The sequence below is a fragment of the Dasypus novemcinctus genome, chromosome 19, assembly GCF_030445035.2.
Source record: "Dasypus novemcinctus isolate mDasNov1 chromosome 19, mDasNov1.1.hap2, whole genome shotgun sequence".
NCBI classification, from domain to species: Eukaryota; Metazoa; Chordata; class Mammalia; order Cingulata; family Dasypodidae; genus Dasypus; species Dasypus novemcinctus.
The window spans coordinates 30,796,481-30,814,428 of NC_080691.1; the positions used below are offsets into that span (position 1 = coordinate 30,796,481).

General features: G+C 47.3%; 1 protein-coding gene across 1 annotated transcript in view; it reads right to left on the minus strand.

Moving 5' to 3' along the window:
• SPPL3 (signal peptide peptidase like 3) overlaps positions 1–2,268 on the minus strand; it is a 146,594-nt gene extending 144,326 nt beyond the window's left edge. Inside the window, exon 1 of the mRNA XM_004464639.5 lies at positions 1,771–2,268. Within this exon, the coding sequence (XP_004464696.1) occupies positions 1,771–1,793 (23 nt within the window). The 5' untranslated portion in view covers positions 1,794–2,268. The remainder of the gene's footprint in view (positions 1–1,770) is intronic.
• Positions 2,269–17,948: the final 15,680 nt, after the last annotated feature.

A 17,948-nucleotide genomic window follows, 5' to 3' on the forward strand; every position in this document is an offset into this window, starting at 1 on the left:
ATCTGCCCATAAGAAAGCTAGAACTGTAATCTTGGGTTCCCCCATCACCTGCTACTGAGCGGCAGCTCACTGTTGCTCAAAACTATCAAATTTGTTTAAACATTTTTAAAGCAGATGTGCAGTTACAACTGTTCACCAACATTTAAACTGTTCCTTTTGAGTTAGTTTCTTTCAATCTTTCAGTTATCTTCTTCTTGAGATTGGATATACATCACTGAAGTTCCCTTTGAATTATCTTCAATCACCAACCCTCTTTCTCTATGTGAAGACATGTCGAGTTCTAGACTTACCACAACCCAAAACACCACAAATCATCCACTCAGTTACACTTGTCTACCTAAAACTAATCTTTATTTTCAAAGATATTAGCCACCTATTTTATGTTTCCCTGCAATAATTATAATTAATGCAGTAAATACAGCACTTGGCAGTTTATCAAGTGCTTTGTAAAGTTTTCCATTTAATCTTTGCAGTCTGTGAAAAAAGGTAATTTCCCTATTTTAAAGGTAAGGAAACAGGAATGGGGAACTTTCTATCTCGTCCAGTTATAAAGAAGTTAGTGGAAAATTAGACTTCCAACTCCAATGCTATGCTCTTCCCCATCTATTATATGCCCTTTGCTAAAACGGGTAAGTCTACAGTTCTGTCCCACACCACATTGGCTTCAAAGAGTATGCCACCTTCAAACAATCTCTCTAGATTGCAACCAGATTTCTCACCCTCACACCTACAATCATCCCATTTCTTGCTTCCTCACACTTCAGCTATTATTCCTTCCCCACGATCCAATTTCCACTCTTATGGATATTATCACGATTCCTTCAACCACCTCCTGCAAAATAGTCCACCTCTGAATGTTAAAGGAAGACCTCTCATACCCCTTTCCCCAAAACTTGGCACTTTCTTCTCAGAATATATATGTTGTCACTCCATAAACTACATGACACACTTCTCAATCCTTAACAAGCTACTGAACCCTTACTCTTAAAGTCTCACAAAAATGGACATAAACTTGCAGATTCTCGGTCTTAATACCTGCTCCAGAGCATCAGGCCACTTCAAATTCTGAAGAATTCCAGCCCTTAGAGATTGCCCATATCCCAAGTCACCAACAACTTCCTATCCAGAGTCTAGTAATCCCAAAAGGCTTCTCTTCCAACCTCTTCACCAGTGATTCCCCTCCATAGTTCCCAAACTCACTCCCTCTGCGGTTTTCCTCACTTTCCTCACTCCAGGACCCCTGCCCACCTTCCCTCTCCCTTAGCTAGTCTAGCAGGCTCCTCCTTTCACAACTTCGAAGTTCTGCTTCTTATCAGCTGTTCTCACCAGAGCTTCCTCTCAACCCTGTGGCCTACCTTTGCTCCAACCCGCTTCTCTCCATCCTTTCAATTCCTCCTGCCCAGGAATCACCCCCACAAGTCAGTTCCGAGGTGCCGGTCGGATTCAACTTCCCATCCAAGAGATTCCCACCCCTGGGGTCAGGCTCCCCTTTCTCCATCACCTGCTCCGCCCAGGACCAGATGACATCCGCCGTTGCCGCCGCCGCCTCCTCCATCCCCCGTCTCGGACTCCGGGTCCCCGGCCGCTCACGGCCTTCCCGGAGCGCCAGCCGCCCCCTCCGGCGGGGGTACGGGGGGGCGTGCCCCCCAAGCAGTGTCCCCGCCGACACGCACCTGTTCCTCCTGCTCCTCTCCTCCCCCGCGGGTCGCCCGCACCAGCGCCCTGACCCCCACCCTCGCCGCTCCCGGCCTCCCGAAGCCCCACACTCACCAGGAGTAGGTCTGCTCCGCCATGGCGCTGACTCTCGCAGGCTCCGCCGCAGGCTTGGGCCGGGCCCGGCGGCGGGTGAACGAACGCGCGGCCGGTTCGCTCGGGTCGCCCCGGCCCGGAGCGAAGGCGCGGTCGGGGCCCGGCGCTCGCTCGCTCGCTCCGCGGACGAAGAGACGAGTAAGGCTGCAGGCGGGGAGAGGCCGGGCTCCGAGGCGGGCTCCGAGGCGGCCCCCGAGGCGGCCCCGCTCCCTGGGCCCCGGGGCAGGGCGGGCTCGGCTCTCGGCCTCCCTCACCCGCGGCGGCGGCAGCGGCTCCGCTGCGGCTCTAAACCCAACATGGCGGCGGCGGCGGCGCTGAGAACAAGGGGGCCCCGGGGCGGGCGGGCGAACGGCAAGAGGGCCCCGCGCTCACTGCGCGCTGGGCCGCGGGAGCGCCGCGCTCGGGCGGCGGCGGCGGCCGGGGGACATGGCTGGCGGGCGGAGACAGCAGCGGCGGCGGCGGCGGCGGCGGAGGGGGGCGCTAGGCGGTGAGGCGAGGCCGCTCTGCTCACACCCGCCGCGGGGAGGAGGGGAGAAGGCGGGGGCGAGCCCCGGCCGGTTCGAGTCACGTGGCCAAAACACGCTCACGTGACGCGCGCGTCCCGCCCCCACGCCGGGCTCTTGCGCCGAGACGTCGGTTCCTAGGTTCTGGACAACTGTTGCTCGCACAGCCTCGGGCGGTTGGGCCGCCTCCCGCCGCCCGGTGCTGTCCCTGTCCCCACGCGGAGCGGTCGCCTCGCGTCCCCTCTCCCGTCCCTCTCCAAGGATCTGCTGTAGCCAGCCAATCGGGTGCCCCGATGCGCGTCGGTTGGCTGCCACTCAGCTGTCAGCCGTCAATCAACAGCGTGCTAGCCGTGGGTCCCTACCTGTCAGTCAACCTGTCAGTCTGCCGGCAGAGCGCTGGTTCATTCATTCATTCCTTTAGCAAATAATCCCATGCTCTGCGTCCTTTATTGCTCTCGGCTCTGTGCTAGGTCCTTAGCATGCCAAGTCGAATACAGCCATACTCATCTTCATTTAGTCAATCAAGAGACACTTATTGGGTGCCAATTAGGTGGTAGCTGGGTCTCTGCCCTTTGGGAGCTTACATTCTAGAGGAAAAAACTTAAGACAATCCAAACCGACAAATAAAGGAAGATTTCAGATGTTGCTAAGTTTTATGAAGACTATTAAGGTACTTTAGATAGAGTGGTCAAGGGAGATGTCACTGAGGAGCTGTCTGAGCTAATACTTGACGATCTGGAGGAAGAAAGTTCCTCGCAAAAGGAATGGAGAGAGCAAATCGCTCAGGGAACTGCTCATCTGGAGGCCTGGAGGCAGGCTCAGAAGTAAACGCAATACAACTAGACTAGAGAGGGCACCGTGAACCCAACCTGGGGCTAAGGAGGAGAGAGGAGGGAGAGGTGAATTGAGCCCACCTATGAAAGGATGAGAGGCTCACCAGGAGAAAAGACATCCTATGAGGAGGGAATGACAAGGTCCAGAGATGTGAGGGTTCGAGATGATCTTGGAGTTCAGTAGTGAGATGAATGATTTGTGCTGGGAGTGGTGAGAGAAGACTAAAAGGAGAATCGGGCCAGACTTTGAAGGGTGTGGTTTATCTTCCCTGCCACTTACCATGTTCATGAGTGAAAATGATCAGTGCAGCCCAGGTTTTAGAAGCATGCATGGGCCACGGACACTCTGGTGACCTCCACAGATAGCAGAGCTTGTACACCTGAAACCAGCATGCTCTAGCTCCACTGCAGCTTGCCCAACGTTAACCCAGGACTTAGCTCTGCTCCAGTTTCCCAGGGCCTGCCCAGGCTTATGGGGAATACCACACCCTGAATCTATCTCCAAATGGATCAGTTGGCCATTGCCCATACATATGCCACTTGCTTGTTCCCCAAGGGGAATCCTTTAATGAGAAAGCCAAGTACATTTTTCCTTCAGAAGTGAGCTCTCTGTCTTCCTCCTTCCCCCACTGCTGGGTGCCAGGACCAGTCAGGTTCAACTTGTTTCCTCTGGAGCACCACCAGAGAGCCCTGGGAAAGGGCCAGCTGATAAGATCAAAGTCCCGGAGAGGGTTTGAGGCAGGGCTCCACGGAAGTACCAACCCACTAGGGAGTCTTCCTCTTAGCATTCACAGTGAGATGCCAGCATGAAAATATCCGCCCAGCCAGAAATGTGGGGATATCAAGATGAGAAGGCAAAGGATTTAAATTCTTGATATTTGTTCAACTCTTACAACTTTTCCAGGTGCTTTACAGGAAGCAAACTGTACCCATGAACATGACACACAGTCATTCTGAGTTTCACATGAGTGAAACTCCTGCTACCATGGGAAAGGCCAGAAGCCCTTGGCACAGTTGGCTTTGGGAGGTGCGGAAGCTCTTTCTCTGGAGAGCTAAGAACAAATTAGACCAGACATGTCACTAAAGAAACACAAACAATGCACTGAGCCCTGGGAGATTCACTTGGGCTTTGGTTCCCAGTGAGTCATAAAAGGCAAAGCCAAATGAAAAGTTGGTATTGGGTGGATGGAACAGAAATGCTGATGGAAGGAAAGTCATTGCCTTCCCAGAAGTGAAGGGATTGTTTTTCCCCACCGAGAAAAAGCTGGTTGAAATGAGAAGAAAGGTTTTCTTCTCTCCATCTACACCAGGGGTCCCCAAAGTGTCTTTTGTGAAAGCATGCAAAGGCCGACCTTATGTAAGAAGCTAAAAAGCATTTGACCAAGCTGGGAGTGTCATTGTTCCAGTAAGACGAAGCATGAGTCCAGAGACAAGTGGCTCGAGCACCCCAGGCTATTGTTGCTAAGATGTAGACAGTTCCTCCAGGTCCTGGTTAAGATCTCTGAAAGCTTCAAGTCTTCCCAGGAGACCAGAACGCAATAAATCTGAAACTCATGGGTTGGCTGGAACTTGCCCAACCTGTGGCACTCGGGGAGCAACCTTGATTCCCTCTGCCAGCAGCACTTGGCTCCAAGCTGGAGCAGCCCCAGGTGTATCTATGGCACCTCTGGGCCTCAGCCAGGGAGTCAAATGTGCTTGGCAGGAGACGCCGGCATTGGCTCACCCAGGAGCGGTGCTTGGCTTTCTGCAGGTGAGAGGGCTTGTGCAACGCTTGTTAAAAGAGGCCATAGAAGTTCCTCTAATTATCACCAGTAATTATAGAATCACCCCCTTCTACATCGTATGTTCAAAGGAGGCGTAGTGAGTCTCCCCAGGATACGTAATCTGCCTCAGGCTTAGACTCCTGGGAGCATGCCTTGTCAGGACTGACGGGCTTTCTGAGAGGGTCACAGGCTTAAGTCCAAGCTTCTTAGCGTGGCTTACATGACCTTTTGTGACCCGTCCCCTGCCTGCCCCTCCAGCTCCATTTCTCACTTCTCTCTATTCCCCAGTACACTCACACGCTCACACACACACTTTATATTCCCAGTGAACTGCTTGCAGCTTTGCGATAGGCTGTGTTCTTTTCTGCTTGCAGATCTCTAACCAAGCCCAGAAGACTTTCCCATTGCCTCTTTTTTTATCTTAAAGATTTATTTATTTATTTATTTCCCTCCCCTCCCCCCCCAGTTGTCTGCTCTCTGTGTTCATTCGCTGTGTGTTCTTCTGTGACCGCTTCTATCCTTACCAGCAGCAACAGGAATCTGTGTTTCTTTTTGTTGCATCGTCTTGTTGTGTCAGCTCTCCATATGTGCGGCGCCATTCTTGGGCAGGCTGCCCTTTTTTCGTGCTGGGCGGCTCTCCTTATGGGAGGTACTCCTTGTGTGTGGGGGTCACCCCTGCGTGTGGGGGACACCCCTGCGTGGCAGGGCACTCCTTGTGCACATCAGCACTGTCCGTGGGCCAGCTCATCACATGGGTCATGCGGCCCTGGGTTTGAACCTCAGACCTCCTGGGCCAAATCCGCTTCCCTGAGGGAATATATTTTAAAAACTTTTAAGGGAATGGAGGTGGCTCAAGTGATTAGATGCCTTCTTCCCACATTGGAGGTCCCGGGTTCAGTTCCCATTGCCTCCTAAAAACACAGCACACAGCAAGTGTAAACAACAAGGGGGTGGGGAGAAATAAATAAAACAAATCTTTAAAAACAAAACACCTCTATGTATATTTTTTCTTTTCTTCTCTTGATTTCTTTAAGAGACATATGGCTGTTTATAGCTAAAATTATGACAATACTATAGCCTATAGTGTGGGATTTATAATATAGATACATGCAATTTATATAATAACAATAGCAAAAAGGATGAGAGTGGGGATAAATGGAATTATATTGTTGTGAAGCTCCTATATTTTACATGTAGTAGTACAATATTAATTCTGAGTAGGTGGCAATAAAGTAGGAATTCATGTTTTAATCACTAGAACCACTGCTAAAAAAACAATTCAAAGAGGATATACCCAAAGAAAGTCAATAGAGGAGTTAAAGTACAATACTAAAACTATCCAATTTACCCAAAAGAATGCAGGAAAGAAGAAACAGAGGGACAACCACCACAGCATAAACCACATGGAACAAATGGAACACAAATAGTGAAATGGTGGAACTAAACCTAAACACATCAATAATTATATCAAATGTAAATGGAATGAACATTCTGATTAAAACTCAGAAATTGTCCTCAGGAAGAGAGGCAGTTTCATCTGCAAGACACATACTTTAAATACAAAGTCACACATAGGATTAAATAAAAAAAGTAGAAAAAGATAGAAATTAAAAACAGTAATCGTAAGAAAACTGAAATGGCTATATTAATATCCGATAAAGCAGACTGGAAAATAAAGAATGTTAACAGAAAAAGGAGGGCTATTTCCTAATGATAGAAGAGGCAATTCATCAGAAAGATATAGCAATTTTAAATGGCATATTCACCTGATCATAGAACTTCAAGTGTATGAAATAAAAACTGATAGAATTAAAGGGAGGAGTACACAAATTCCCAATCATAATTAGATTTTGACAGTTCTCTCAGTAATTGATAAAACTACCAGATATTTTGTGTGATCTATTATTTTAAAAAAAGAAAGACAATAGAAAACTTAATAAACAAAAACTAGCAGACTGAAAAAAAATCAATGAGGACATGGAAGACGTGAACAACATTATCAATCGCCTTGATTTAATTGACATTTATAGAACATTTCACCTTCAAAATAATAGAATACACACTCCTTCCAAATGCACCCGGAATATTCAACAAAATCAACCATGTGCTGGGCCATAAAATAAATTTCAAAATATTGAAATCTTACAGAATACGTTCTCCAACCATAATAGAATTAAATTACAAATCATTAACAACAGATATCTGAGGAAGCCCAAAATGTTTGAAAATTATACAACATGCTCTTAAAAAAACCCATGGTCAAAGAATACAGGCGATCTGATTCCTAAGAGGCTCATAAAATACCTTATTTTGGATCTTCTGTCTGTCTTCCCATAATGTGTCTTAACAGATTTTTCTGTCTTTAAGAACTCTCTTTTTCAGTCAAGGACCAGGAAGATAGGAGATAGGAGGGAATGTGGAATATTAAATTATGGAGAGAATCACAAGGAATACCAAGCACAACCTATTGTTCTGAATCTTGGTTCACCTTCTTGCTCACTCAAGCATTCATCCCACAAGCTTGGAGTTTCTTTTCTGAACTAATTTCTGGCCTGGGTGTTGAGGATGTAATTGGCAACAAGCCACAGTTCCTTCTCATAGGACATTCACAGTCCAGAGGGAGAGACTGACAAACAGGCAACGGTTCATTGTGGTGGTACAGTGCAAGTAAATTCAGGAGCCTGTGGGAAAATGGAGGAGGAGTATATAATCCAGCCTACATTTGGACAAGAGAGATTTCCTGGAAGAGGCAATATTGAAGCCAAGCCCCAAAGCTATGAACAGAAGTTAAGAGCCAATGGGATAGGAAGTGGACTTGCCCAATGGATAGGGCGTCTGCCTACCACATGGGAGGTCCGCAGTTCAAACCCCGGGCCTCCTTGACCCATGTAGAGCTGGCGCATGCACAGTGCTGATGCGCGCAAGGAGTGTCCTGGCACACAGGGGTGTCCCCCACATCAGGGAGCCCCATGCACAAGGAGTACAGCCCTCAAGGAGAGCCACCCAGCGCGAAAAAAGTGCAGCCTGCCCAGGAATGGCACCACGCACACAGAGAGCTGACGCAGCAAGATGACCCAACAAAAAGATACACAATTTCCCTGGTGCCACTGACAAGAATACAAGTAGATGCAGAACACACAGTGATTGGAGACAGAGAACAGACAACTGGGGCAGGGGAAGAGGAGGAAAAAAAAAATATATATATATATATATTTCCTTACATATTTACCATTTTGAATATTTTTAATTACTTTCTGTAGATCTCAGTTGTTAATCTGGTGTCATTTCTCTTTGCCAAATGAACTCTACTTTGGCATTTTTTTGCAGTACAGGTCTGCTGGTGACAAATTCTCTCAATTTTTGTTTATTTGAAAACGTCTCTGTGTTGCCATCATTTTTGAAGGATAGTTTCATTGGATATAGAAATCTGGTTTAAGAGTTTATTTAATTTTTTTCTTTCAGCATGTGAAAGATATTGACCCATGGGTTCTTGCCTCTATTGTTTGCAATAAGATGTCAGTCATCACTTGTATTGCAGTTCTTCTGTTTATGTCATTTTTCTATGGTGGTTTTCAAGATTTTTCTTGTTATTTTTGGATTTCAACAATTTAACTATATTGTATGTAGGCGTGGCTTTCTTTGTATTTATCCCATTTACGCTTCACTGAGCTTTTTTGAACCTGAAAATTTGTCTTTGACTAAATTTGAGACATCATCAGCAGATATTTCTTCAAATATTTTTTTTTTTTAAAGATTTATTTATTTATTTATTTAATTTCGCCCCCCTCCCCTGGTTGTCTGTTCTTGGTGTCTATTTGCTGCGTCTTGTTTCTTTGTCCGCTTCTGTTGTCGTCAGCAGCACCGGAAGTGTGGGCGGCGCCATTCCTGGGCAGGCTGCACTTTCTTTCACGCTGGGCGGCTCTCCTCACGGGCGCACTCCTTGCGCGTGGGGCTTCCCCACACGGGGGACACCCTTGCGTGGCACGGCACTCCTTGCGCGCATCAGCACTGCGCATGACCAGCTCCACACGGGTCAAGGAGGCCCGGAGCTTTGAACCGCGGACCTCCCATGTGGTAGACGGACGCCCTAACCACTGGGCCAAAGTCCGTTTCCCTCTTCAAATATTTTTTATGCCTCATTCTTTCTCTTCTCTCTTCCTGGAATTCGTTGACACACAGGTCTATGAGGCTTGATTTAATTTTTTGTCTTTTTTTCCCTCTCTGGTTTTCCTTTTACATGTCCATTCTGCTATTGAGCCTATCAAATTAATTTTTCATTTCAGTTATTATATTTCTCAGTTCTAGGATTTTGTATTTGGTTCTTTTCAATAGTTTCTCTTTTAAGATTCCCCACCTGTTCCTTCATTATGACTACATTTCCCTTTAAGGCCCTGAACATTTTTATAATCGTTGTATTATAAAATGACTGTTAATTCCACAACATTTGGGTCATTGTTTTTCTTCTTTGGGAATGAGTTTTGAGCAGTGTATTACTATTTCCTGTTTCTTCATCTGTTTACTACTTGGTTGTTGTATGCTGGGCATTGTGAAAGATACATTGTAGAGACCCTGGATTCAGGTATGTTCCTCTGAAGTTGTTATTTTGTTCTAGTAGAAAATTAACTTGGCTGGACTGCATTCAAACTCCAAACATTGTCTCCCTTGTAGAGGGTAGCAGTTGAAATTTCACTCCATTCTTTCAGCTTCTAGCTGCTGATTTCACTGGGATCTCTGTGGTATCCTGTGCATATGTATAGTTCAGTGGGTAGCCAAAGATTTGGATGGAGTTTATATACAGACCTAGGGACTCCTCTCTGGATCCTTTCTTTATAGGATTTTCCCCTTTAATATTCCAGCTACTCTGCTTACCTGAAACTCTGTATTCTGACACCTCAAACCAGTAAAATGGCCATTTTCCCACACGTGATCCCTCTCCTACACACATTCAGAAATTAGAGAATATCCTCAAGGGTAAAGCCACAAGTCAAATCTCACCCAATAAAGCTTCCATCTTTCAAGGGTTGACTTTTTTCCCCTTTCTGCCTACTGTTGGTTATTCTCCAGGACCTTCAATAGTTGGGGGAGGGGGAGGTTGAATATATATTTTGTTCAGATTTTATAATTATCTGAGAAAGGATTATTGACCAAGCTACTGGGTCATTAACCACCCCTTAGATGCTTTAACTCTTTTTTTTTTTTTTTTGGTTCTTTTTTTAAATTTTTTTGTCTTTATTTATTTTTTAATGTTACATTCAAAAAATATGAGGTCCCCATATACTCCCCCACCCCCCTCACCCCTCTCCTCCCACAACAACAACCTCCTCCAACATCATGGGACACTCACCGCACTCGGTGAGCACATTTCTGAGCACTGCTGCACCACATGGTCAATGGTCCACATTTAAGTTTACACTCTCCCCCAGTCCACCCAGTGGGCCATGGGAGGACACACAATGTCCAGTAACTGTCCCCACAGTACCACCCAGGACAACTCCAAGTCCTGAAAATGCCCCCACATCACATCTCTTCTTCCCACTCCCCAGCCCCAGCAGCCATCATGGCCACTTTCTCCACCTCAATGCCACATTTACTTCTATCACTAATCACAACAATTCCAGAATAGAGCATCAGCAAGTCCATTCCAATCCATACTCCACTCCTCCATTCTGTGGACCCTGGGATGGCTATGTCCACTCCACCTCTGTATCAAGAGGGTGCTTAGATTCCACTTGGATGATGGATGCAGTTCTTCTTTTTGCAGTTGTAGGCACTCTTGACTCCCTGGTGTGGTGGTTGACCTTCTTCACCTCCCTGTTATGTGCTTTAACTCTTTTAATACTCAGAGCAACCCTTTAGGGTCAGTATAATTATCCCCTCCCTCTTAAATCAAGGACACTAAAGCTCTGAAAAGTGAGACCATTTGCCCCAGGTCACACAGCTAGATTAAACCAGTTCAATGATACAGCCCTTACTTGTTTTCTCTTTACCACTAGCCATAAATACTTTCAAGGTGGTTTGGATTCCAGCCTATAGGTCAGTGGAATATTTGGGAATTGAGGAGGGGAGAGCCCTCAAAACACCTATTCAGTAGTTTTCAACCCACAACATCAGAATCATTTGAGAAACTATGAAAAATAGCAATGCTAGGCATCTCTATTGGTAGTATCTCCAGTGGTAGAGATTGGGAATCTGCATTTCACACCTTTTTAAGCCTCCTGCTTTCTCCTTTCATAATAATAATAGTAGCACTGACCTTACAGGGATGCTTTAAGGATTAAATGAGATAATACATGAGAAGTGTTAAGCAAATTGCCTAGCACCTGGTAAGCACTTAATAAATGGTAGCTATTATTAATAATGCATCTTTGCTTGACTCTTCTGCTGTTATGAAATTCTGATATATCTCTCAAGTCCAACTTCTAGAGTCAGACTTCCAAAAGTTAACCAACCTCTAACCTTGCAACTGATCCCTGCCCAACCCCCACCCCCCCCCCCACCCCCAAGCAGGAAACATTTTAAATATTGAGCCCAGAGCCTAGAAGAACTTCTTGGAAATTGTTAAGAGATCTCCAGCTCCAGGATATACCCCTTCTTCCCTGTGAGTTGGACGTTATAGATCATACCTTCTGTGAAACCCAGAGCGGCCACGTTGAATACAAAATAGGATGTGACTTAAATAGTTGGACACTACCCGCCTCTGTCCCTGAGAGATGAGTCCGAGTCAGAGGGTCCTAGGGGACACAGAGGCCTAACTAAGAAAACCCAAAGAAGGCAAGCACCGAATACCCCATTTCTAGACACCAGCTGAGCAGGTCGGTGGCTATGAGAGAGGACTTCCCTGCTACCCTTGCGGCTTGCCCCCGTCTAGAAGATTGCCCCTCAAGACTCCTCCCTAGGGAAACCTTTTCTCAGTAGCAGAGCCCGGAGGTGACTAGAGCCTCGCACACTCCTTGGCACTCTTCCAGCCACCAGATGAGTCACTCAGCCTCCGTCACTTGTCAGCTTTGTAGGTTTCAGTGAACACTAATGACCATGCAGGGGTCCTCAGATGGGAAAGGAAAGGAGAACCACCATTTCCTTGGGACCCTCTTTGGGTCAGGTGCTGTACATCCGTTATCTCATCCTCATCACTGAATCCCCATGCCCAGTAAATATGTAATAATGACCATAGTAAAATAGCTGCCATTTATTGCATGCTTATTACTCTTCCAAGAGTTCTCCATCTCTTAAGTCATAAAATATTTGCTGGATTAAAAATCCAATAATTCTATAGGGCTAAATTCTTTATTCCCATTTTTCATAAGAAGAAACTGAAATGCAGAGAAGTTAAGGAGCTGGTCAAAAGGTACACAGGTCACAAATGGACGGTGGGGCCGGGCTTTGAATCCAGAGAAATGTGATGCCTCTGGAAGTAGAAAGGTCTGGGCTTGAGTGATTGAGATGGGGTTGCAAAGAGGGGACAGAGTGAGTACTGAAGGAGGTGCTTCTGAGGAAGAAGGAGCAAAGACTGGTGATTGTTTGGTGGCGCCGGCTGCCAGGTGGATACATCTTAGAGCAAGTGTGTCCTGATGCGGCAGCACAGCCCCAGACATCTCCCCTAAGAAATGCTGACTTCACATCCTCAAAGTCCACACCCCTTTTTCCACAGGGAGAGACAGAAACTGATTGTAGGTTTCACCATGGCTTCCCTTGGGTATGCAAAGGATGGGGGAAAAAGGGGAGGGGATCCTGTCTCAGTAACCATAAGCCTTTATTTCTGTGAGTTTCTCAGCAACTCCAGAGGGCTAAAGGTGGCTGGAGGTTCCCCAGCTCTGCCTGCAATGAGTCACAGGCGACTCCCCCACCCTGGAGCCAGGACCTACCTGGGCAGGTAGGAACACATCCCAGATCCCTTCTGCCCCTGCCAGCGGTTCAGAGGATACCCACCTACTCAGCCTCATCCTTAAGGCACCCCCCCCCCCCAGGGCTGGCATGCAGAGGATGCGGCAGAGCCAGCCTGCCCCACCTAGGGAAGCCATCCGGTGGATCTGACTTCTCTGGTCAGACAGGGACCCCAATGACGCAAGGCCTTCTGGGAGCAGCGCCCAGCTGAAAAGGAAACCTAGATGTGACCCTCGCCCCTAGTTTATACCTGGCGACACGCACATTCCCTCCTCAGCAGGGCCTGCCCTGGTCCCTTAGCTCCACTCGCCTCAGCCACCCAGTCACATCACCTTGTTTCCTTCACAGCACTTATCACTATCAAATTAGCCTCTGTTTATCTGTTGACTCTGTTGTTGTCTTCCCTAGCACCCGGAAGCTGCCCCAGGCCAGGGACCTTGACTGTACACCTGGAAAGGAGCTTGGCTCGGGGGCTTAGTACTCGTGAGGAACGGTGAGTGTGAGGGGTCACGTTTGCAGCCACCCCAGCCGCCATGCTCCAAGCTCCCATCCGCTTGGCTGGCTGGAAGTGTGTCTTTTACCTGGGTCCCTTTCACCAATTATTCTAGTGATCATCCAGGTGCTGATGGGTTTGTGGGTTCTAGGCAGACCTCGCTCCGGGGTCTGGCCTGGGAAGAGTTGCCTTAGGTGTGTCCAGGGCTGCGGTTTACTGTCAGAAGCCCTCCGCTGCCTGCCTGAGGAGCCTTCCACAGGCTGCCGCCCTCTCCCCAGGGCCTGCCTACCTCGGGCCGCTTTTGGCTGACCACTTCCTCTCTCTCTGGCCAGCCGTGGGCAGTGTCTTCTCTCCGGCCCTTTGAGAGAGGAGTCCTTTGGCAGGGCCCACTGACCCGCGTCTATCCTAGCGCAAACAGGCCCTGTGTGGAGCTGAAGAAGGGTTCCGGGGGCTTTGAACTCAGGCTCTGGTTGCTCCTTGAACCCCAGGTCTCGCCCACGTCCTGGCCTCTGCCCTCCGTGGGCCCTCTTTTCCTCTCATGACTTTCTCTCTGGGGCCCCTCTCCTCCCTCCACCTAGCTTCTTCCTGGCCCTGCCAAGCTTGCTGGGCAGGTTGGGACCTGCCTGAACCCAGGTTCACACACCTGGACAGGGTGGCAGTTCTGGCTCAATGAGCTCCTGAGTCCTACGCAATTTTGGGGTGTGGTCGGGCGTATTCCATGAGGCAACATGCTCACCCCTCACACCTACTATTCCATAGCTAATAGGGGACTGGTGTGTTCCCATCTGTTCCAGGGCTTTCAGGGAGCCGGTTTGCCCCCTGGAGGACACCATGGCCTGATGGCTGAGCTCTGACCTGGTATTTTCACCCAGAAACTCTGCCTGGTAATCAGGAAGCTCGGAGAAGAGAACGGACAAGTTCCAAGCACCCACAATCACTCAAGTATTCTGCTAGGTTCTTTCAAATTTAGGATCTCAGGATTCCCTAATTTTTTTTTAGGATGTACTGGTGACTGAACCCAAGACCTCGTACATGGGAAGCTGGTGCTCAATCACTGAGCTACAACTGCTCCCCAGTGAGAGGGGTTTTTTCTTCATTTGTTTGTTTTGCTTTGGGGAGGTACCAGAGATCGAACTCAGGACCTCGTGTGTGGGTAGCAGGCATTCAACCACTTGAACTACATCCATTTCCTCCCTTAATCTTTTTTTTATTCTTTTTTTCCCCTCTCTTACTCTTAAATAAACTTTTACTGAACACCTACTCTGTGTCATGCTTTACTGACATGAGCTCATTGCATTTTTTTTCCATTGCATTTTTTTTTTTAAAGATTTATTTTTATTTATTTAATTCCCCTCTCCTCCCCCTGTTGTCTGTTTTCTGTGTCTTTTTGCTGCGTCTTGTTTCTTTGTCCGCTTCTGTTGTCGTCAGTGGCACGGGAAGTGTGGGTGGCGCCATTCCTGGGCAGGCTGCACTTTCTTTCACGCTGGGCGACTCTCCTTACAAGCGCACTCCTTGCGCGTGGGGCTCCCCTACGCGGGGGACACCCCTGGGTGGCGCGGCACTCCTTGCGCGCATCAGCACTGCGCATGGGCCAGCTTCACACGGGTCAAGGAGGCCCGGGGCTTGAACCGAGGGCCTCCCATGTGGTAGACGGACGCCCTAACCACTGGGCCAAAGTCCGTTTCCCTCCATTGCATTTTTACAACATTCTTGGGAATGATTATTTCCACTTTAGATTTGAGGAGACAGGGGTTCAGGGAGATTAGTGGACTCGCCCAGGGTTATACAGCTGCTATGTGACTCCAGCCCTGTGTTCAGCTCACTCTGCCACATCTTGTCCACAGTTGTGGCCTTAAAAGACAGGCTCAGGGGAAACAAGGCATGAACCAGAATATTCTATTCACCTCAACAAGGGATGTAAACTCAAATGCTTCCTGGACCCAAATAGATGAGTTAAATGAGCGAAGCAGCCCAGGTGTAAAAACAGGGATGGGTGAAGACTGCATAACTGGAGAAGTCATACCCCTTCTAGAGGGGGCAGGTGCTCTACTCAGCTTCACGTGAATGTTGCCATCTGGGAATGCAGGTCAGTGTGGCCAGATCTTCCAATTTTTCAGGAAAACCTAGAAATCTGAAAATTTTAGGTGGAATTATCAAGCAAAGCATATTTGCACATTTGGTGTGTTCTTAGGCTGACAATTTGCTCCCAGAACTAAAAGATGCTCCACGATCTTTGGAAGGATTTTGTGTCCATAATCCAGATGTCTTTGAGGTTTGTACTGTGTTTGGGCCCTCAAGATATCCCTCTATCTTGGGAGGGGAGAATGGGAGACACAAGACATACACATCCAAATGGCATAATGAATTTAAGCAATCACAGGACCACTGAGGATCTGAGCACTTCCGCGTCCTCCGTTGCCAGTAGCAGAATCCAATCCTAGGTAACTTAGGCAGAAAGGAATTTGTTGGAAGGATATCTGGAAGCTCAGAGAATTGGCAAGAGAAATAAAATCAGGAAGCTGACATAAACCAAGAGAAACTCGATGGCTAGAATCACGGCTGAGGACATTGCCACAAACAGCCTGCTGCCACAGCTGGACAGTGTGGACCACATGAATTCTAGACCATTCCTCCTTCTAGGTGTCCTTCACCACCACCACCTTCTAAGAGGTTCCTTCCAAATGACCCAGCATGGGGAGAACAAGTAGCTGAATATTTTTGGCTCTGATGGTGGCTGGCAGACCCTGCATACCACCAAGACTCACATAGGGGGCCTCTCCAAATACAGGAATGAGGCTCAGATCCTAGGCAGCAAAATAAAAAAGTCCAATACATTGTTCAAGCTGGAGCGAGTTTTGAAGGTCCTCTTGATTTTCATTTTCAGAATGGAGAAACTGAGGCTCAGGGCAGGCCAGTGACTTGCCCAAGGTCACACAGGGGTCTTGCAGTCAAGCCACATGTTGTACCCAGACCTCCTGACTCAGTTTCCTAACAGAGCTGTAATGTGCTTCAGAAGTCATGAGAAGGGAAAGAAGCATAAAGTGAGGCAGCCTGGAAAGCATTTTGGTGGAGGCAGAGAAAGGAAGAAGGAATAAGGAAGAAAATGAAGATAATAATGTGAACGCTAGAGCTTTGTTATTAGAAATGCAGAACCTTGGGCCTGGCCTGAATCTACTGAACCAAAATCTCCTTTTAACATGATCCCTAGGGGATTCGTGTGCACATTAAAGGTTTTTTTAAAAATCATCTTTATTGATACATATTAATAAGGCATACAATTCATCCCAAGTGTACAACCAATGGTACCAGTCTTGGTACAATGACATAGTTGTGCATTTATCACTTCAACCACTATTAGAACATTTTCATTATTTCAATAATAATAATAAAACAGATAAACAAGAAAATTCTTCACTTCTCAATTTCTGTTTCCCCTGCTGTACATAGCTGCTATTTCTGGCTATTCTTGCATGCGCATTAAAGTTTGAGAAGCTTGCACTTGTCAATATGGTATAAACAGTGCAAAAAAAAATTGTAGCATCAGGAGTGATAATGTTCTAGCTCTTAAATTGGGAGGGAGTTCTCGGATGAAGCTTGTTTTGTGATAGAGCTTTAGAACTTACATATCAGGGGCTTGCTCAAAAGTCATCTCCTCAATGCAGCCTCTGATGTCACATTATTTATAATTGCACCCCCTGCCACCCACTTAGTGTTCCTTAAGCTCTTGCCTGCTTTATTTTATTTTATTTTTCTGGACCACTTTCTATCATTTGATATATAAGAAGTGTCAGTTTTCAGTTTTTATATTGCCTGTCTCACCCTTCTACAAGGAAAACTCTGAGAACAGCAGTGAGGTCTGTCTAAGTCCCTGCTGTATCCTTGCATCAGCAAAAGGGCCTGGCACCCAGTATGTTCTCCATGAATGTTTGTGGAATGAATATGTTATTTGGTAAGAGTCAAATATTATATAATAAAATGGCCTTAAAAAATGTATATATAGCTAACAATTATTGGGGACTGCTATGTGCCGAGCGGTGAGCTAAACACTTTATCTGACATAATAATTTATTGAATCTTCACAAATGCTCACTACACAGATGAGGAAATTAACACTCAGAGAGTGTGTCAATTACTCAAAGCCACACAGCCAGGACACAGCAGAAGCAGGCTTTGGACCCAGCAAAGACAAGAGGCGGCAGTGATCAGGAGGTGGAACAGGGGAAGAAGGGATGGGGTGGGGAGAGAACACACCCTCCTAATTCAGGATTGTTCTTTTTAAAAGCTGGGGTTAGTGGGGTGGGGCTGAGTTTATCTGGGGACTCTGAAGCCACGCGGAGACACGCAATTGTCAGTGCCCATGGTGCGTGTCAGGATGCACTCAGCTTACAACAAGGAGCTGAGAAATGCTGAGAAGGCAGCTTGGGGCTCCAGACTTAGCTCTCCCAGGCCATCCAGAGGCCCAGAGAGGACAAGCCAGTCACTCAAAGACACACAGCCAGTAAGTTCACAAATCTGAGACTTTCTGAATACTAGCACTTCATGGTCTCCCAATTCCGTGAGCAGCTCAGACTGGGAAGCAGGAGAGTCCTTGACTGTGTCCCACAGTTGCCGCTGCTTCTGCTTTTCTCCAAATTACACACAGCAATGAAGCCACCTCCAGAACGTA